General features: G+C 34.9%; 1 protein-coding gene across 1 annotated transcript in view; it reads left to right on the top strand.

The window, feature by feature from the left end:
- The window catches only part of LOC123694183 (regulating synaptic membrane exocytosis protein 2), a 102,215-nt gene that overhangs the window by 75,318 nt on the left and 4,522 nt on the right, over positions 1–22,375 (top strand). Inside the window, exons 5-16 of the mRNA XM_045639530.1 lie at positions 2,561–2,663; positions 3,965–4,118; positions 4,407–4,640; positions 5,819–5,979; positions 8,380–8,520; positions 8,882–9,123; positions 14,484–14,608; positions 16,363–16,525; positions 17,601–17,659; positions 20,649–20,839; positions 21,596–21,770; positions 22,101–22,254. Of these exons, the coding sequence (XP_045495486.1) occupies positions 2,561–2,663; positions 3,965–4,118; positions 4,407–4,640; positions 5,819–5,979; positions 8,380–8,520; positions 8,882–9,123; positions 14,484–14,608; positions 16,363–16,525; positions 17,601–17,659; positions 20,649–20,839; positions 21,596–21,770; positions 22,101–22,254 (1,902 nt within the window). The remainder of the gene's footprint in view (positions 1–2,560; positions 2,664–3,964; positions 4,119–4,406; positions 4,641–5,818; positions 5,980–8,379; positions 8,521–8,881; positions 9,124–14,483; positions 14,609–16,362; positions 16,526–17,600; positions 17,660–20,648; positions 20,840–21,595; positions 21,771–22,100; positions 22,255–22,375) is intronic.

Genomic DNA, 22,375 nt, shown 5'->3' with positions numbered 1-22,375 from the left:
TTTTGTTTCAATGTATAATATATCCCTTTAATTCCGAAACATAATTTCGCGTAGGAAGATATTATTAATTTACGTTGAACTCTGCTTCAATTATGAGCTCTGTCTTATGTTACAATGTTTATTTAAGTCCAGGGGACACTGTATTTACAGCCAGTTATGTATTTATTGTCACTCATATTAATTAATCACATAAGTCGTTTACGGAACCACGAATTGCACCACGCAAAGGATGACACAATTTTTAATGTGTATTTTTGTTTTTGTTTCAAAATGTAACATATTTTCCATCTTAGTTTCAGTGACAATACTCCTGCCAGGGAGTAAGATAAAAATAAGAAAATAGTTGTATAAAACTGTAATTTGTACAATGAAAAGTGCCTATTTAGGTTCATTAAACTCAATCTCAAAAAAGTCTTACTTGGTATATTTTTCAGTACAAGCTATTATATAACATTCCATTTATTTGTAATAGAGTTTATATGAACAAAAAATAAGATTTAAGTTACACAATTAAATAAATATGAGCGAGTGATGCCTAAACTCTAGTTAGAATTAGTTTCAAACAGATGTCAGACCTAATTTTGGCTTTAAACATAAGTCCTTGAAATAAGTAGGCGTAAGTAGAGGCTGCGGGATAGTGGTAGACGTAAATTTCACATATACATATAAACTGACAGGTTCTATAGGTACTAGTATATAAACATCAGTGTTTATATAGTAAATGTTTTATGTAACTATTTGCGGTCGAACCCTTAAACCGCAAAACCTCAGATGTTTGCAAATTTATAAAAGGTTGGTAAGCGTCTTGTGAATGTGGATATCTTTAATCGATACATTAAAGAAAGGTTTTATTTCTTCTATGTAATAGTCATGAAAGACTCAGTTATTTCGACGTTAGTTGTTGAATTTACTGCTTTGAGATTGATGTAGTTTTTAATCTAAATTAATAATGGTATCCTACCTACGAGATTAGTTCCACCCGTGGTTGAAGTTAGTTGTAGTTGTGCCATACTAAGGAAATTGTACAGCATCGTGAAACATGGCAGAAATACGTATATTCATACAAATAACCTCACACCGACTAGGTACATATTATACACTTAGTCTGCTTTCTTGTACATAATATAAAAAGACCTAAGACATCGATCATTAATTCGATAAGCGAAGTAATTCAGTATGTTCGTTTAATAAAATATTATAGCTTATAAAATTCCCCGATCACAGGTGTTTTATTTATTCATAGACTTCTGAAATATTACTCGTCGTGCCCAAGAGTATTCTTAGCAACGCGGCAGAAAGTCGATATCGGTTTTAAGCTCCATCGGGTGGAATATATCACTGAATACCTCCTCGTAATCTCTCAGGCCTAAACATGTCGTATAACTATTTTTATCTTAATATGTTACTTTTTCGTCGAATAGAATATTGTTCATTATAATGTATTTTCGTTGTTTTCTTATCTTGACATGTCTTTATAAGAGTGCTCACTATATTTTAAGAAAAATGACTAAAATAGGACGAGTACATTGTATTGTGCTCAATAAAAGATATATTTATATCTTCTTTGATTTATTTCATGTTTGCTAAAAATATTATCTTGATAACTGAAATGGAGATAACATATTTCGCAATAAAAGGTAGCCTATGTCCTTTCTCGGGTATCAAAATATCTCCATACCAAATTTCATGCAAATTGGTTCAGTAGTTTAGGCGTGATTGAGTAACAGACAGACAGACAGAGTTACTTTCGCATAATTATAATATTAGTATGGATGTACCAATAATTGAACTTATACCAATAATAACACGCTTTTATATAATAAGCAAAAATTTGATGATAAAATAAATTTTATCCAAAAGCACCTATAGCGTACTCTGAAATCTGTATATCTGTATATCTGAATATATAGCATTACTAAATCCAGCAAAGAACCTTTATGCCAGCCTAAAAATTGGCGTATATAATATAAACGTTAGGCAAAAACGTAGAGTATTTGATGGGAGCTCAGTGAGGAATTTATGAACGTTTCTCAATATTCGAGCGAAATATCGTTGAGAGCCTCCCAGGGGCGCTGGCACGCATTCATTGTTAGTGGATTCCAGAAATGGAGTGGCTGAGTTGTCTCTCAACATATTTGAATTTACTCTATTCCATATAACTTCAACATTTTCCGGCGATTGTATTCAAATACTTAGTTGCGTATAAAGTTTCAGTGTAATACTAGCACAACTACATGAATAATGTTCGTTAGTAAATTCTCTTAATATTCAATATGCAACGATAAATACAAATACGTATATCATGTAGTTTTTATGTAAGTACATAATAGTATGTAGCTTAAAAATAATAATGGCGTTTTATTTTTTTAACTTATAAGAAAATTTTGAAAAGTAGCCTTCTATGAAAGAATACATTTTCAGTTCAAGCCATTTGACTGGGTAAAAAGCAGTCATACGAATACATGACCTCACATTCATATGATAAATTAATGTAGGCATCACACGATTTGTTCTCAAATCACATAAATCATGCATTGTTTAAAATAATCTTTTATTTTAGTAACGAAATTGGGACCTCGCACTGTTGTAACGGAGACTGTAGAACCGGCGCCGACTCCACCGCCTGCCCAGCCACCTCCCCCACAACCCGCTAAGACTGAACGGTAAGTTTCATAATCCTCTATATTAACTCGAAAGCATTATGATGCTGCAAGTTATTAGTCTCCAACTGCAATTTGAGTCTATAATAATTTGCATTAATAGCGTCAGTATGTAGCATTCATTAACCGACTTCAAAAAAAGGAGGAGGTTATCAATTCGGCCGGTATATTTTTTTTTTTTTTTTATGTATGTACACCGATTACTCCGAGGTTTCTGAACCGATTTACGTGATTCTTTTTTTGTTCGATGCGGGATGGTGTCGAATTGGTCCCATAAAAATTTTATTCGGATAGGCCCAGTAGTTTTTATTTTATGAGCATTTTTGTCTGTAGGTATTTGTAAATTTTGCAAGTGCAAGTTTGAAGTCGGTTGTTTTTAACGCAGTTATTTATACCAATGGTTTTTTATTAGCATTGACAAATACATCTAGCATACCAACTAGTCCTTTCATTCCATTATTCATATCTGGAACATGTGTTCTGTGTCTGCAACGCCTATTGAAATTTCAATTTGATTTAAAATCATTATGTAACACAATTAATATTTCAGTTCGAACAATGGGCTAACAACTATGCCATTTTGTTATCGACTTGATTAATTGAATTGTACAAACGTCAATAAAGTTGTCGCAAAACTTATGGTCGCTATTAATTCAATAACTGCTGAGTCATTGTGATACAATTATATTTGTATGAGCACAGCACACCATACCTTGTACATTATTTTAGGTACCTTTTTGTTTTGAAGAAGAAGTAATTTTTACGAAAAAGAAAGTAGGTAATTTTAGTTTCTAAACCTTTACAGAACAAAAACAGAATAATAAATAAACAATACTTTTTCGTTGTGATGAACGTAATTTAAACTTTCGTAAACTTTTATTTTAGACGTAACAAATGAACGGTATAAGTGAACGGAATTATAAATGATTTCCATTTGCAATCCTTTATTAAATTGTAACTTCTATCGAAGAAAATAATTTCCTTTACTAATAACTTTTATTACTTTAAGAGTTTCGCGGAAATAGCTTCGCTAACTTTATCCACAGCATCACATTTTTATTTTCTTCAAATAAAATCGGTTCTATCTTTGATGCAAATCCCAATTAATACAAACGATAGTTAATTATAAGAAACCGCATTTTTCTAGAACACTTATATTGCAATATATTCATTGTGGATTCATAAAATTATGAGTACGTTTCACGTATTACTAGTTTACAAATTCTTCTACATTTCTAATTTTTGTATACAAATAAGAACATATAATGCAAAAGTGCACATGAACAATGACTATAAATATTTAGCGAGGCCGGCAAAGCTCCTTCGCGAGCCGGCGCGTGTCGAGTGTGCCTGAAAGCCTTGAAGCCAGGCGAAGTATTCCACATATGCAATGGCTGCCAGCACAGGGTGTGTGAGGACTGCTCTTCTTACTCCAAGCCGGCTGGCGATGATGAAGCAGTAAGTTTATTATTTAGGTCGTTTGTTTTTAAATTGATTAATGTAGCTGTTTGGTTGATAGTCATAACGTTATTATAATGCATATTACTACAGAATATTGCCCGATAAATGGTTTTATAAGTATAGTATAGGACATAGGTAATAATTCCGCAGAAAATAAATTTTCTATTCAGTAACCGGGTACAAAAAGTTGTTTATTTGTTTGATCGCAGAATCTACCTACTTTGAACACAAATCTTTAGTAAACATGTTTTCACTAAATAAACACTACAAACTTCGTCACAACAGAGTTCATGGCGTTGTTCAGTATGCCGTCGCAAAGCCGGTCCTCGATTACCGCCCGCAGCACAAGACAGCACGGATTCTCTTCTAGACGTGCCCGTACTAGAAGCTTTACAGCGGCGACACTCAGAAGCACGGCTCGGTAGTGGTGGTAGTAGCAGTGGGCTTGCACCGCCTCGGTCACCAGAACTGAGGCGACATTCCGATGTATCTCCCGCTTCCCTGAAGGAATTGGAAAAGGTAATGTTTACTAGGTCCGTAGCTATAGAGCCGTTATTGCGACGGGCTTGCACCACCTCCGACGCCATATATTTATGAAGTCATGGGGATTAAAAATATGTATATCTAGAGTACAGCAAAAATTCATATATTTTTATATTTATATTTGAACATTTTGTTTATTAGATGACATATTTTATAAATTCACTCATATAAAGGTATGTACATGGTATGTACATATTTTTTATATTTTAAAAAGCAATGTTAGTAGAGTAGGTAATAACAATTTTGAAAATGGTAAAATAATTGGGTGCGAATATGATATGACAGTCTAATTTAATTTGTAGAATTCTCAATGAAAATATTTCTATCAGAAAATTTTCATTAAAAGATATGAAATCTTTGCCCGTAAGATGAGAATAAGAAAAATGTAAAAGTGTCGTACGTCTTCCAATTGCAGTTTTTGTCCCGAGCGACGCGGACGGGATCCTCGCTCAATTGTTTTTCCATTATTCATTGTTCACACAGCTGCAATCACTTGATCACTTTGTTTTAGTGTTTTATTGAAAAAGAACAGACACTCGGGACTTCTTGTTTGATGTTAGTGTCACTTAATTAATTGCAGCTCTTAGCTGAACTACAGAAACAACTATTGACTCATTTTTGTGTTCGCAATGTTACTGTAATATTCAATTTATTATTTCAACATTAAGTTATTATAAACTTCGTTATCTAATATTTGAACGAAATTTCCGCTGTTATACAGAGAGATTGTATAACACGTAAATACTGAAATTAATTGATGTAAATAATAGCTATCTGGTTCAAAGTAATTAACCGATTATTAAATACTTCCAGCGTGAATCTAGCTTTAATGAATAATAATTATAAATTTGCGAAATTCCCTGAGTAAATATTTAGTTTTATAAGAGTTAATTTATTATAAACTTTCAATCACAAAATCTATTTTTAATTATTTTATTTATCATCTACAATATTGTGCCTTTCTCAAGATGGAAGGTAAGGAAATAATTAATTTGAAGCCTAATGTGTATTATTAATTTATTATTGTATGCGTTTACTGTATGTAGTATCATCGTCTCTTATCTTAGCTACATACAAAACCCTAAAAAAGAATTAGGTGTGTATCAATAATATAAACGAATATCCACGTTTAACCACGCTGCCCGTGGCGGCAGTTAAAGGGCGGCGGCAGCAGCACCCCCATGGTGGAGTCGCGGCGGCCGAGCACGGTATCGCCGCGGCGCCGCTCCGTGCGCGCGCCCCGCCAGCACTCGTGTGACGAGGAGCAGAAGGCGCACCAGCCGGTGTTGGCCGCGCCGCCGCCTATGTCGCGCAGGTATGTCGAAACGGGACACACACAAGTTTAAATAATTACACACACACACACACACACAAGTTTGAATGAGGACACACACAATTTTGAATAAGGACACACACACACAAGGTTGCATAAGCACACATATAATATAGTTATACTCGGCTGGATATGTTCGATTTTTGTTATCTGTCAGAAATGGAAAATAATTATTAAATTATCTGTTGAATTTGTGCATTAACTACTTTTTATTAGTTGCATTAATTACTTTCAGGATAAACTATCGATATTCAAACTATTCGATGCGTATGTTATTAACTATTATGTAGAACAGCTAAAGCTGTTACAAAGTTACAGTGTATTAAAATGTCTATCCCTGTTTACATTATCACTATAGATATGAAGTGGTAAACAATGGAGGATATTCACAATCTGGACCTCTTCATCTTAAAGATTGGCAGAAGTGACAGTTTCTTTATACATATTTAAACTGCTAAAGTATCACAATATACTAAATGTATATCAAATATTTTGCTTTCCTATAAATTCCATTTCATCTGGCCCTAGTAGCTTTAAGATAAGAACTCAAAGTAGCGAAATGTTTCTTTATATCAAAAGCGAACTCCGTAAGCAAACGTTCCGCCCTAATTATGAGATATCGATAAAGCTAGAAGATGCTATACGAAAGATAAGGAAAAAGATTTTTCGATAACGCTAACATTTTCTGTAAATAAAGTTAACGACTTAAATTCAGGACGGTCATAAAATTGGAGGGTCTTGCTCTACTTTCAAGTGAACACGGAAGAGCTTTTAATGGTGAATTACCTGCTACATAAACATTTTATAACGTGCTACCTGTAAAGCATAAGTACGATAATTCACAGCTAATTGACAGCTCTTTTAACTGTCTCTTCCCCTGTCAATCTGAAAAATGGTCTCTGGGACACTTGTAAATTTGGAAAAGTTGGAAAATTATGGTTTCGGATATATAAATTTTAAATAATGTCTGTTCGCATTTGAGTTCGATTTTCACATAGTAAGTTATTATATTGGATTTATTTCATATTTTTTATTCATTGCTGTTTTAGTTCCTCTATCAACGAATCAATTGTTTTTTTTTTTTGCTACGATCTATTTTCAAAAGTTCAATTTTCTATTTTTAAATTGAATTAAATAAACATTAAAATCTGTCCAATTATAGTCGAGCCAATTTAATAGGCAACATTTGACGTCTATCAATTTTATCTTCGAAGAGAGGTAACCTGCTTAAAAACATCGATTAAAGTGTATTAATCGATACGGATTTGAAACATTTGTCAATCGAATTTATTAATTTATGATGATTTTTATTCACAATGTAATCAATGCATTAGATTCTAGATGTCAGACTTCGATTTTTAGAGTAACGTCTCTAGTATTTAAATAGAAAAAAGGTTTATTGACACAAAATTGTAGCGACGTCAGTTCTTCAATTCAGAAATTGTTTATTATGTTTAGGATGGTTTATCAGTAAAATGAAATCTTAAAATTACTTGTATCGGTCATTATTATTATAAATATGTAATCGTAATTGAAAAAACCGGCCAAGTGCGAGTCGGGCTCGCGCACAAAGGGTTCCGTAGCAGCAAATATAATAAATTACAGTTAAATCAACCTATCTCAAAAACTATAAGAGATACTTTGATCAAACCAAAAATCGTTGAAAGAGTTAATTAGCATGCATCACCTCTATTTTTTTTAGAATTTTATACCCCGTAGTTATAAAAATAGAGGGGGGGGGACATACTTTTTACGACTTTGAGAGCTGATATCTCAAAAACCGTTCACTTTAAGAAAAATGTTTTTAGAAAACTTTATATCATTTTAAAAGACCTTTCCATTGATACCCCACACGGGTATGTACATCGAAAAAAAAAATTTCATCCCTCAGTTACATGTATGGGGGGCCCCACCCCCAATTCTTTTTTTTACTATTTAGTGTCATATTTTTGTAGCGGTTCATACAACACATATTCCCATCAAATTTCATCACTGTAGTACTTATAGTTTCCGAGTAAATCGGCTGTGACAGACGGACAGACGGACAGACGGACATGACGAAACTATAAGGGTTCCGTTTTTGCCATTTTGGCTACGGAACCCTAAAAAGTTAAGCAAATGTGCTGTTCTAACAAAACGAAGTATCATGTTATTCTATGTCGTCGTTACTAGGCTACGTTGTTGAATATTGTTGAACTGTCAAATCACAGAACACTATTACTCCTAGTGTCAAATGTTGCCTATTAAAATGGCTCTACTATAATTACTTTTCTTTTCGTATTTGTTTAAAAATATTATTAAAAAAAAATTAACACTGTTTCTTTTTGTATTTTGATTGTTCTTTGTCCAATATCTTTATTATATTCCTCATTACATACCCAGAGCATCAGCAGTAGACGTTGTAGCGGCTGGCTCTCGGCGGGGCTCGTACCGCCCCGACACAGACGTTACCGACACCGCGCCGCAAATCAGCGGCCTCAGTGTGGATGAGGAGCGGCCTATACGGCGACGGGGAAGCCAACTGTAAGCTTTAAACACATTATAGCCTAATATACAGTAATAATATACAGTAATAGAGTATCAGCAGTAGACGTAGTGGCTACGGGATCCTGGTGCTACCAACAGTTATGTTAGCAACACAGACAGTACCGACACATACATTACTGACATAGACGTTATTGTCTTTACCAACACATAAATTAGCGACACAGACGTTACCGATACAGACGTTATCGACACAGACGCAGGCGTTATTGACACAGACGTTACCGACACAGACATTTTTTTATTTATAGAAAACATTTATAACCGTTTCCATAGTTTCGTTAAACTCTTTTCATAAATCACTGATTGAATTAAGTATATTTTCTAACTACCGCTCTAGGCCCGATATAGCAGCGCTCCAACAACGAACGGGCGCTTTAAGCGCTATGGCCGCTTTAGCGTCCCGAACGTCCGAACAAAGCGAAGCGGCAGCAGCGTCCGCAAGCGCTGCAGCCGCTGCAGCAGCCGCTCGACAAATGTCAGTGGATGCGGAGGCGATAAAGATTGTAATACATGATGTTGATGACCGTACGCCACGGAGAGTCACTTTGCGACGGGATCCTAATGATAAGGGACATAGATGTAAGTAAAATATTGTTAAATAAATATATAAAATACAGATTAACCATTTGTTGATTTCTACTCATTTGAAAATAAGAATTTCAATTTCAATTGTAAGATTGTAACATGATATAATTACCGACGATACAATTTAGTAACATTAATAATGTACTTCCACTCATTTGAAATTACCTCTGTCCTTTTTACAGCGACCTAAAACCCCTTTTCATACGATATTTGTTCTTTTTCCGTATCCAGGACTTTAATGTTAATTGAAAAGAGAATTTACCGCGTCCGAGTGTGACTTGGCAAAGCATCGAAGCTCGTTTAATTGGTGCTTCACTAATGCCCGGTTCCTATATTCAACGGATCGTCATAGTATCAAAGCTACTATCCGTTTTTCTATAACTAACTACGAGTCGTTAATACCGTTCCACAATTTTATTTCTTGACGTGCTGTCGACGGACATCCGTTGGTCATAAAAATACCGAGCCCTCTTCACTCACAGATGTGCGTTTCGTTATAAGCCAAATTGAAATTAAAATTACACAAAATTCAGGACAAAATAAGTTAAATATACAGCCGAATTATAAACTTTAAGAATAAAGTTTCTTATTAATAAAGAACTAATACTAAAGAACTATATATTTGTAGACATCTGCGTGATAATTTTCCTTCTAAACAACCTAATGCGTTACACAGAAAGCAAAAACGGAACGTTTTTCTCGCGCACGCGTGCATTGCTTGTCAGTTGTCAAATTATTGTCATTCATTGTTGATTCATTGTCAAGTTTTATAATTAAAGAATAACAATACAACGACGACTATTTATATATTTATTAAAAATGGATATTACGCCGGTAAGTACGCCTTTATATTTCTTCTTTAAAATCGTCTGCCGCTTACTTTTTGCTTCGGACACTCTTAAGTCAAACATAGGTATTTCTGTTACAGAAATCGAAGAAGGCTATGAGTAAAGACGAGGTTGCTCAATTATAACCAGTAAGGAGACTAATGCTTCTACGAATAAATTAAAGGATGAATGTTGGTCTTCGTTGACCAACACATTTAATGCAAAAAGTGGTCAAATACCAGGAAAACTTTTTATTTTCAGCCAAAAAATTCAAACATAATAAGGATGATGGACAAATATTATGAAGAAATAATTGAAATACTGAACACACAATAATTGAAATACTGAACACACAATAACTAATTAATTTTTGTATATTATTAAGCAATATAATATCTAGACACACGGTAGAAAAAGAATTTGTTAGTGCTAAATGTAAATCTTATGTAAAAAATGTATTTAGTTCAGAGAGCCTATTACAGCGTTAAGGAATATAATATATAGAAGATGATAATCAATGGAGGGTTGTCGCGTAAGAATCACAGGACAGTTCTTTGGCATATATTATGTAGTTACATATTATTATGTAAAATTAAACTGTAATAAAGAAATAAAGCTTTTATTCCATTTTATTATGTACTTTTATTTATTTTTTATTATTTACAATACAATGTTTAAAAAATTGATTTCTACATTGCAAACATAGACATATATATATATACTAGTGGTCCGCCCCGGCTTCGCCCTTGGTACATGTTTATGTTTTCTTTCCATAATAACCATCCTCGTACTTCAAGGAATATTATAAAAAAATAATTATCGAAATCGGTCCACCCGTTCACGCGTGATGCCGTGACCAAGGGAAATAGGTCTACCACTGATATCGATATTGTGCCTAAAGCATAGAAACTCAGCGTCAACAGTAATTGATGTTATGGAGATACCCCATGATTCCTGAAATGACAACATAAATTAGGTATGTAATAAGGTTAGACATGTTTGGTATAATATTAATGCCTCCATTAAACTAACCTGGCTCCTTTTATTCGTACGTCTGGATAAATTTCAAGAAGTCGAAATCTCAATTGAAATTCGTGAGAATCCAGGGTCGCAAAAAAATCCACTCCTTCTCTATAATATACCTATACTCTTTCACGCCCACTATCTTCTTCCGAAATTCGATATAATATTAAACACTTCTCTATCACTATCTGAACTCCACATTTCGATATTGAAGCGGAAACAATGAAATAGTAAGAATTTAACCGCCCGAAATCGACGGGTAAACAAAATGCTATACGAATAGTAACTTTGACAGCATAATGACGTTAAAAATATTTATAGGAACGCGATAAACTGTCTTCTCCATACAATATGCTTACCGTTCGTTAATAATAACCCTCCCATCCGTCAGTAGGAAGCCGTCGGTAAGTTGCTTGACGAGACGTTTTTTATAGGAACGATTTTCGCTTACGCTTGGTTAATTATACTACTATTCGTAACTAAAACGGATCGTTTTTCAAATATAGGAACCGGGCATAAGAATGGCACTTTAAAACGAATAAGAATAACTCGACATGCAAAAGTTTAAGAAAAACTCTTGAATGTGTCGCATATTCTTAAATGTATTTCCATTTAATAAAATATGGTCTTAATATTTTATAACTCTATTTCGCAGTACATACAATATTGTGAAATTATCGTGGAATTTTATTAGAAACTGCAATGAGGACTCCGCCTCCCAATTTCTTATGATTACTGATATTGGAGGATTCACGATCGCGACGATATACAGTGAATGTGTTATCGAAGATTTCATTGTCAAAAATCACACCGTGCAGCCACGTCTCAGTTAAGACATAGACATCATAGTCTGAACTCTGTACATGCTGACGTACATTAACCAAATTACTACGTAAACCTCTTGTATTCTGGTAATAAATTTTTATAGAATCGAAAATAAAAATTATAACAATAAAACTTGTGCAATAGATAAACATAGTATTATTACGCAATTAGGATACCGACTTCAATTTTTCCAGGCTTCCTATGACAATAGTCTCAGATACCTCGTCCTTTTTCATAAATATTCTACCACCTCGCACCCATACAAATTTGTAGTTAATTTCTTTTGCTCTGAATCTAGCGGCAGCATGAATTATTTTGTTAGTCGGTGATAAATGCTCAATAACATAAATAGGTGAAGGTGTATCTGATGCAATACCAAGGTCAGCAGAGTTCAATTTGTTCTTTTTGTTGTTCTTATTATACTGCTGGCTAGCTGCAAGAAAGGTGTCACGAATCCGAGGGCTGCTAAATTTGACGAGTACAGATCGTGGCCTGTTACTTTTTGTATTAATTTTAGCGATTCTGGAGCAATACATTATGTCGGTATCTTTTATGTCGCATTTAATGACCTTGCTGAGTTGGAGAACTGTATTAATTAAATTTTCTGAGCGATGTTCTGGCACACAATGCAATTCAACATTATTAGACCGTGCATGTTGTTCCATTGAATTTAAATCTCTTCTCAAATCCTTCAATGAGTTCATGAGAGAAGCGTTATCTTTTTCCAATTTATTTATTATAATACATTTTTCTTCAAGTGTTGATTTAATTTCATCGTATTGTCCGCTGTAGAATGTAAGTGATTGCTGAAAATCGGCTATTAGGTTATTGATTCTATTAAACTGTTCGCTGAATAGGGACTTAACCGATTCTCTAAGAGCCTGACTTATTTCTTGCCTAATAATTTCTCTCAATGAACTGCTTTTTAAATCGGTTAATAAAGTGTTGTTGTCTGTATCAGCCGGAACGTGTTGCAATTCTTGACCAAGAAACGCGCAATCCCCAGATGGGGAAGGCAGTCTTGCCGCACGGACCGGCGTATTCGTGTTATCCACCTTAGGTTCTTTGATTAAACATCCAGGGCATATCCACGAACTCTTAGTTTTAGCATGCATTGATTTGAAACGCCTTTCAGTTATATTTGCGCAAAGAAGATCAAACCAAAGATTGCACTTAAAGCATTGTAGGCCATCTCGGCTTTTAAAAGCGCTCATGCAACCGGCACAATTAATTATTGTAGACATGACAAAGCGATTATGAATCAAGTCCAAAATTTGACAAAGTAGCGCTTCAAGCTATGCACGATATGAGTACGTTTAGTGGTATAAGTAGATTCAAAGCAATATAATTATTCTGTACTTGCCGTCCTGATGTTCTGATTTATAGCCTCGGCAGAAAGGTCGTAAGCGCCAGGGAATCAGCGTCGCTTACGCGTTTTTATCGTAAACAGTCTTAACACTTCGAAGTCTGTCTCACATTAATGTTTTATAATAGTTTTATACTTTTATTTTGTATTTACACTGTACACTGGATATTAAATTGTTCACTAATAGTTCGTTTATATAGTTACTGACGATTATGACACTGTTCAAGACTTAAACTACACTTTTAAATAGTTAAATTGATGAAATAAACGGGAGCAAATTAAACACACTGATGAATGTCAATTAAACTTATTTTATCACGCTTAGCTTATTTTATCACGCTTATTTTATCACGCTTTATATTCTTTTGACCTTTATTTACCTATCTTTGTATAATGGAGTTTTAAACGTGATTTCACCACTATCAAAGATATATTATTTTGAATATAGCCAATGCAATTTCATTTTTTTCGAAAAAAATATCGTATTTACACTTTAATAATTTTAAGTAAATTTGCTTCCCGCAACATTTGCTTGCAATGTAACGCATTATTTTTCTCTAAACAATGCTCAAATATATATCAGTTAGGTATGTATTATTACGAGAATTTATCTTTTCCTAATGTGCGATGCGATAGAGCCTTAGCGGGGAATTTATTAAATGTGTTGTTTTTATTTCCATACAATATGTCCCATTATAATTAAGAAAAGTATTCCCTATACTTGAATTTATATTTTTTGGTTTTTATGGCATTCAAATGCTTTATAAATATAAATTTATAAAGAATAGAAAAAATTCGATCACGAGGCGGGACTTGAACCCGCATCCTTCGCGCCATTCCGGGGCGGATGCCCATGCGGATATTCCGCATGGGCATCCGCCCCGGAATGGCGCGAAGGATGCGGGTTCAAGTCCCGCCTCGTGATCGAATTTTTTCTATTCTTTATAAATTTATATTTATAAAGCATTTGAATGCCATAAAAACCAAAAAATATAAATTCAAGAAAAGGTCGTGTTCCATCGTTACAATATTGTATTCACTGAAAAGTGCTTCATATTGGTTGAAATGGTTGTTAAATCATCTCAATAGATGGCGCGCGGTGTGTCCCTTAAGACACATAAAACTGAAAGGATAGAATAAATTCGATTGCTCAGGCGGGTCACGAGTGGCTGAGTTGGTTAGGCATCCGCCCCGGAATGGCGCGAAGGATGCGGGTTCAAGTCCCGCCTCGTGATCGAATTTTTTCTATTCTTTATAAATTTATATTCCCTATACTTTTCTAAAATATGTTCGACTTAAATATTGGTAACTAGCCCGAGGTTTCGGCATGCGAGTGGTTGGCGGCAAGCCGGACGCTAGCGGGCGACGAGAGGCCGTCATCGTGTGGACCGTGCCCGGCGGACCCGCTGACTTGGCGGGACTGCAGCAGGGGGATAAGGTATTTAATATATGAACTACTTATTATTTGTGTTATAAATGTTTCTTTTCTTTTTCCTTAGTAGCAAATGACGTACGCCTACCTCTGCGGATATGTTCATGGAAAGTTTCTAGTTTTAGTTTATTTTTTCTATTCTTGTAATTAAATTTATTTAAGCACTTAAAACAACAGTAACGTAATTATATTATAAGTTTTCTTGTGCATACCTGTAATTGGTGTATACATCATAATAATATTCGATAGTTGTTTAGTTTTAATTGTGATAATTTTCATGTGTACTCTGTTGGTATGTCTAAATTAAATTAAATAAATAAATAAAGTAGCAGGCGAACCACCAGCTTGGTTGCTCGATCTTACACAAAATTCCTTTATCATACCGTACCTTTACATACTTATTAAACATACATTTTATGATTAATGTTACGCTTTAACGCAGCTACTGATCCTGATATGTTTCTTTTAATATATTAATTATATTTTTAAATATATAAACAAAACTTCATAATATATTAAACAAAACTTCATGCGAGTAAAATATGGGATGGAAATGGTATGGCTAAGCTAAGCTAAGCCGTGGGTGGAATATTCATAATTTATTTCTGGGTCATTTTTGTTTAAGCTAGAGACCGCAACATCGAACTTTATAATTTTAAAATTGTCTAACAATTTATCTGGACAAGCTTTCATTTAAGAGTTCACTAAAAGTTCTCAGTTTATCTTTTACCTAATTAATTATGTTCCCGTTAAAGTAAATAATTACGTTTTGTAAAGTAGAAAAGGTTTTATTTAAGTAATAAAAAATATCGAAATGTTTTAGAATTCTACCGAAACATCGATTATACAAATACACTTAAAATTAATTGAAGTAGGTACACAAATGCAATGATAATACCTACCAATCATTCTATTCTACCAATGATTCATCATTTCTAAAAAAACATAATAAATAGTAATACACAAATAAGTTTAATGGATTTTATGATTTATGGCGCCCTGTCGTATAGAATTCCAATACCTACTCATTATTGTAAAACTCATTATTTCAACGGGGTCCAAATAAAGTGAATGATACTTAGAACGCCTGTATGTTTATTGATTAAATTTTATGGAGTGCACTAATTTTAAGGATTTTTTTTAAGTAAGCCCTTGTTGATTCTAACGACCATATCATTTAAATTGATACCATATCCAAGTTATACACCATAAATAATTTCGGTGTTTCGGTTTATTTATGTCTCTCTCCATAATACACGGGTACCACCAGAAGGAAGATACCCGGTCCTTTGGAAGGCTTACGTGGGGACACAGGTCCAACACGCAGAGGCCCTTTAGAGAATTTAATGTGTTGTGGGACACCAGCCGCAGCCTGCCCATGACTGCACTATAGAGATACAGCCCTGGGCAGTCCGCGGTCAATGTAGGACTATTGCAGAAAAATGGAAATGAATAAAACTGGGTTAAGGAAGGGGGTGTTAGATGGACTGGTATATTGGGTCTATGGGGACTATGGACGTCTGCCTTTTCAATATTATATTATTTTATGATATATATTTATTATTATATTATTATTATTATCATAGACATTTCACCGCATCTAGGTCCTTGAATGGTGCAGGGTATCGCTAACAGAGCGCAGTTTCGAGGAAGACAATAAGTTCACAATGTTTTTGTCCTAGAACGGTTCTAATTATTATTAAATTGACCTATAATTCTCATTTAATTCTACCCAGTAAAACCTATTTAACTTCATCCAGGTCCTCGAATGGTGCGGGGTATCGCTAACTGAGCGCAGTTTCGAGGAAGTATGCGCGGTGCTAGAGCGCGGGGGGGACACGGTCGAGCTGCTCGTGGAGCCCGCGCACCAGATGGACGAGCCCGCACCGGCCGCGCTGCAACCGCACCATCATGCGTTATATGGTATGTTTATTAATGATTTTAACACTTAATTGTTTAATTAATAATTTAATTTGTACACAAATAATTTTCATAATACATTCAATAAAATTGTACACAAGAAATATCATTTGGCAATACATTTTGCAATTCATCTAAGTTTTAGAATATGATTTTAAAATAATAATTAATATAATTTGACAATATTGCAAATCACTTTGAAAATAAAATTAAAAGTAATTTTTCACAGAGCGAACAGGCTCGCAAAGTCCTTTCCCCGCGAAACAGCTCGGTCAGTGTGAATGCGGCTCTTTCAAGGAAAGCCAAGCTATGTCCACACTGACAGAGCTGCTTCGCTCAGCAACTGTATCGCGAGACTGTTGGTTCTATGGGGGCCTAGTTATAATTTTGGTCATCCTTTTTGCAATTAATCTCAAAGATAATGTTGATAGTAAGTCATACTTCTTTATTATTGCAATAATAACAGTATTAACTCAGTATTTAATTTAACGGTTACTATTCAATATTCTTATCCTCAGTTACAATTGTGATTGATATTTTGCATTCTGAATATTTGTGAATTGTAATGGTAATGTAATTAATATGCTCTCTTAGAATAGTAACTAATAGAATCTGTTCTAGGAAATTCTTGAAAAACATTCAATTGATCACAGGCTCATCAGTTCTTTATAGGCTTATCAGTATCATTAGGATTAGGAGTAATGGCTTACTTTGTACTTAGATTAGATCTAGCTATACGTTTTGCCAATAGAGTGCCGTAGCAACTAGCCTAAACTGTTTTAATTGACTATATGCTCCCATCACAGTTCTAGAACGTTCATTAACAAAGTTATAAGATAGTTAACGTATCTATCGCATCTTCAAAGTGAAGGAACCATTTTACTCGAAATTTAAGTACATATATTGGAATTATGATCGGAATACTTTTATATTTATTAACTGAAGCTTAACGTGTGCTAGATTTTTTAGTAATAGTATGTTTAAAGATTAATTTCAATATGAAATATGTTCCTGTGACCTTTGACGAAAAATACAGTAAAGTGAGGCATTGAGAATAACAAGTTCGTTTGATCCACAGAGCCCGAAACGGACAAATCGCCGTCGTCGCCGACCCGACGGAAATTGCCGAAAACCCCGGTATAATACTCATACAGGCTTTAATTAATCGTGTATTATATTACTTAATAATATGTGTTGTGACGAGACGTTCCCTCATGAACTGTAGTGACGTCATTCGGTACCTCCTGCGCTTCCCTTCTCTTGTATTAATCTTTTAACAGACTCATATTGTGTAATCGAATAAGATTTAACCGTAACTGTGTAATAACTATCTCTACTGCTTATCTTTCTGATATATTACAGACTACAGTATATGTTACCGTATCAGAAAAATATCTGTTAATATAGATAATAATTAAGGAATTAAACATAACACTAATTTCATCACCATGTTATAATGCAAGTCTAAATAGCTTTTTATAATAAATAAACAGTTCATTTATTTTTCTGATATTTGCTGTTTGTGTTGTAAAACTGTTGTTACCTACATACTATTAGATCAAAGCGCAGGAGTCGGTAACCGCTGATCTGCTGTGATACTGTAGCACTAATTGCTCCTACATCTTCCACTCTATTTGTAAGAGAGTAACTGTTTCTATTTACGAATGTAGGTGTGAACCTGTTCGAATTTGTTAAATTTTACTAAAGACTATCTAAGTTTAGTTAAGACGTTTATCTAATTATACTTCACCGTTTGTTTGTTATTTATTGTTATTTGTTACCATTTGTAATACCCGAGTGATGCGTGTGTGAAAAAATTCTACCTATAATTATTTTCAGATTTTTATTTTTTCTATCACCCCACCGATTTAATTTCGGCCCAACGCTAGAAGAACTTAGGGAACCATTAACAGTATAGGACCAATAAAAAAATATCAGTAAGTGTAGAGAAAAGCGCCAAGCGCAGTTATAGTGCTGATTATAGTATCTAGTGTAGGTTATATACGATCGAGTAATCGATTATTTACATAGGTAGCACGACGATGTAAATTCTAAAATACTTGCATAGATAAGCTAGATATCGTCAACGCTTCAAAGCTTTAACAGAACATAGTTACAACGACAATCGGTCACGAAAATATAACACCAGACAAAAATGACAAGATAAAAAAGGGACAAAGTGATAAAGATGAGGATCCAGCGGATCAGAAGCGACAGAAAGGAAGCGGATCTCGCCGAGGTGAGCCAGTACTCAGTAGCCGCACCCGGGCCGATCCGCCGTCCCGTTTGTTCCGTCTTGCCGCACGTCGTGTACCTCGTCTTGCTGGGGGTCATTGCCGTCATGTCTTATAGCAGCATTATTTCCAGCGTGCGAAAGTGATGGCACTACTCGACAAGTAAAGTGTTGTCATTTCTACACCCTGGAAATAATACCGCCTTAAGACATCACGGTAGGGGGCTGGTCTAGCGTAGTGTGATGTACACGTTGCGAGTGGCTCCTCGCTCGCAACTAGACAGTACTCAGTAGGCTTTGGACGGTGGCCGCTAGCGCACCAACCCCTTGAGCGACAGGCGCCCGCTTTCTTCGTGATGTCCCACACAGTGTACATACTCGCGCTTCACTCGAATGCTCATTTGGATCTACTCATTGCGATGTGCATGATGTGCCGTGTGCCAATATATTGTGTTGTCGGCCGACGCAGAGTTCTAATTTCGAATGTGAATCGTCGACAAACGACGATCGTACCTTTCGATATTAACGCTCGATTTTACACAAAGTTAGCGAGCCGACACGAATGATGAAAAATGCGTGCTATTTGTATAACGATGCCAATAGAATATTGTGTGAATATGAATAATCATGGAACTCGTTTAATGAAATATGTATATTATGAATTCCATTCAGTACCAAATAAAATTAAGTCGATTGTAGTCAATAGCTGTATCCCTTTTATGAAATTGTAGAGTCACATAGCTACATAGATTTCACTATACTTCTTTAGATGCTATATCTACCGATGATGATTGGCATTAGATTTAAATGATAAAAAATAAATGAAGTTTCAAAAACACAGTGCGTCCATAAAACTTTATGAATTTCGGCTTATCAACCGTTCAGCATGATGAAGCTTGATGCATGGCGGACGAAAGCGTCAGATTTTATTCCTTACTTTGTATGGATAGCCTGCGCCCAAAGCATGATATTTTATTTAAAAAATACAAGTTAATTATCGAATAATACTTACATATCTAACTCTGAATGATGACATGAATGCATTGCTCTGATCGCACGGATAGAGGCGAGAACGTCTCGTTGACAGATATTCGATAGCTGATGGTTTCTGCATGTTACGATTGAATGGCGCATCCTCCAGAGATAACCGTTCATTTAGATTTTCCTTTATTCCTTCAATTTAGTTTCATTTCGTCCCCTTCCATTATATTTAATTCCACCGAGATTTGTGATGACATCTATAGCAGATTAAATTGAAATACTGCCCTATAACCTAACACTAATATTCCTGCCCAGCAATCATTAGTAACTTTGCAATTTTCCAAAAAATGGTTTTATTTTTAAAATAATATCTGCTATTCAATAAATACATCTTTAATACATAAGGGAAAATATTTTAAAACTTTTAATAAAAGACGGAGCAGAAGTTAGCTCCAATGCAATCCTTTTATAATTTCCACAAGATTTCCACGAAGAAGTTCGCCAACCGCGAGAAGTTACTTGTTGATGTTTATTACTGAACAGGAATATAAGTTTTAGTACCTACTCAAATTTTAACGACTTAATATGGGCACTAGATTTACGACTCTCGCTCCAATAGATATAAATGTTCACCCGGAAGTTAACAAATGTGACTGTTATCTCGGTGCAGTACGATTCTAACTTAATAGTGACTCGGAAGTAACCTTTTCATCAAATTTAAATACAAACATTGTTTAAATTAACGGCTATTACGACCAATTAACGGCTAGAATTAACAACTTTGATGACAGAATTTCGAAGTAGGTCGATCCTATTCTTACTTGAATCGCTTATTGCCATTCCGAACCACTATGACTAGAATCGAACTATACCCTGTATCATACCACGTGTAACACAGTGTTATACACGTAGGAACAGGAGCGAGCGGAACGTGCCAGAGAGCGTCCGCCAGCGCGAGCCCAGTTGCAAGTGTGGTTCGAGTGCGATCTCCGCAAGTTGATCGTGCTGCTCATAGCCGCGGACGATCTGCCGCCTCGCGACCACACGCTCGGATACGGGGATGAGCCAGAAGCGTTCGCGAGGATACGGCTTTTACCGTCGCTGTAAATATGCTTTTTAAACGTCTTATACATAGTTTATTGTGTATCTAGATATAAGTAATTTACTTTGTAAAAAGCCAATACTTGTTTTTCTATCTGTGTAATGTGCTACAATGGCCATGGTGTAAAATCGCTGTTGTAAAAAACACAGCAATTCTAGTTTAAAAAACATTTTATTTAGTAAGTAATGTTTTTTGAAAATAAAAACTATCATCGATTTGCTAGATATTTCTAGAATAATGCACTCGCAAATATACCTAATCCAGTTTAATTATAAAGATATGTGTAAATTCTATTAACATAATATATTTTTGCATCTACCACTTAACGAGTCAGAATATTTCAAGAAAAATTTCTTCTCGTAGACATATGAGAAATTTATGTTTAAATTAACATTTTGCTGCTCTTCACAGAAATATTGCATATTTATGTTTCTCTAGGTACCTTGACCTCATTCTACCCATCCCATTAATATAGAAGATAGCTTGAAGAAATTTACGAAATAATTATGAACAATTAAAACAATCATTATTTGCAAATCGCATTTTATAAATCAACACACGTATTTAAAGTAATTATTGATACATGCACAATTTGAAAATTTATTTGAAAATTGAAATACGTAAATTAAGTACTAATAATTATTAGCCGCATCACATGAAGCAATTTTGTTCAAACATTTATCGTTAAAACATTGAAATATATAATATACACACGACACACATAAAATTCCATAATAAAACACTCCCATTTTCGTAGGGAAACCTGTCCGCCCGTAGAGACGGACCCAGCATCCGCATCTTGCAGTCCAGTGTGGAATGCTACGCTGAGCTTTGGCGGGCTGACGGCAGACTTGTTGGCAGGAAGAGCTCTGGAACTGACGCTGTGGGATGCATGCCCGGGGATAGACCCCGTACTCATTGGGGAGTGCACTGTTAGTGATTTATTTTATTTAAAAAATATGCGGGTAGTTCTAATGTCATTTTGGAAAATTGCGAATTCCATACAGGATTGTTGGATTATGAGTATAGCTTAAAAAAAATGTGTTTTTAGTAAAATAATATTATGTTGACAATACCTCGCCATGCATAAATACCCCAAATTACCTTAATATTTGATTGGAAATAAAAAAATGAATAGACATAGGTCAGTCGACCCGTCTTATCGCGCAATTATAATAAAGATAATTTCTCATCAGTACAAGTTATAAAAAAATGTCTTAATTAATAAAACCCTTAAGAAAACTCCTCAACATCGCTCATAGATGGACCTAGAGAAAGCGTTCGCGGAAGAGCGCGCAGTGTGGTGGACGCTAGAAGAGCGCGGAACTCGCTCCGCCAACGCTTCGCCACGCTCGTCTCTATCGGGCGCGCGTGCTTTGCGGCGCGGGGACTTTGCGTCACAGCGATCTGTGTCTGGTGAGTTTTGTAGTGAATACAGTGTAGACTGTAGTGTCTTAATGATCAGTTTGTCGTGAATTATTATGCTCAAGTATATGTGACGCGTGTTTTGGAAAAATAAAATAACGTAAATTCTAGT

This window comes from Colias croceus, chromosome 9, assembly GCF_905220415.1.
Source record: "Colias croceus chromosome 9, ilColCroc2.1".
Lineage (NCBI taxonomy): Eukaryota > Metazoa > Arthropoda > Insecta > Lepidoptera > Pieridae > Colias > Colias croceus.
This window is presented reverse-complemented; position numbering and strand designations above follow the sequence as displayed.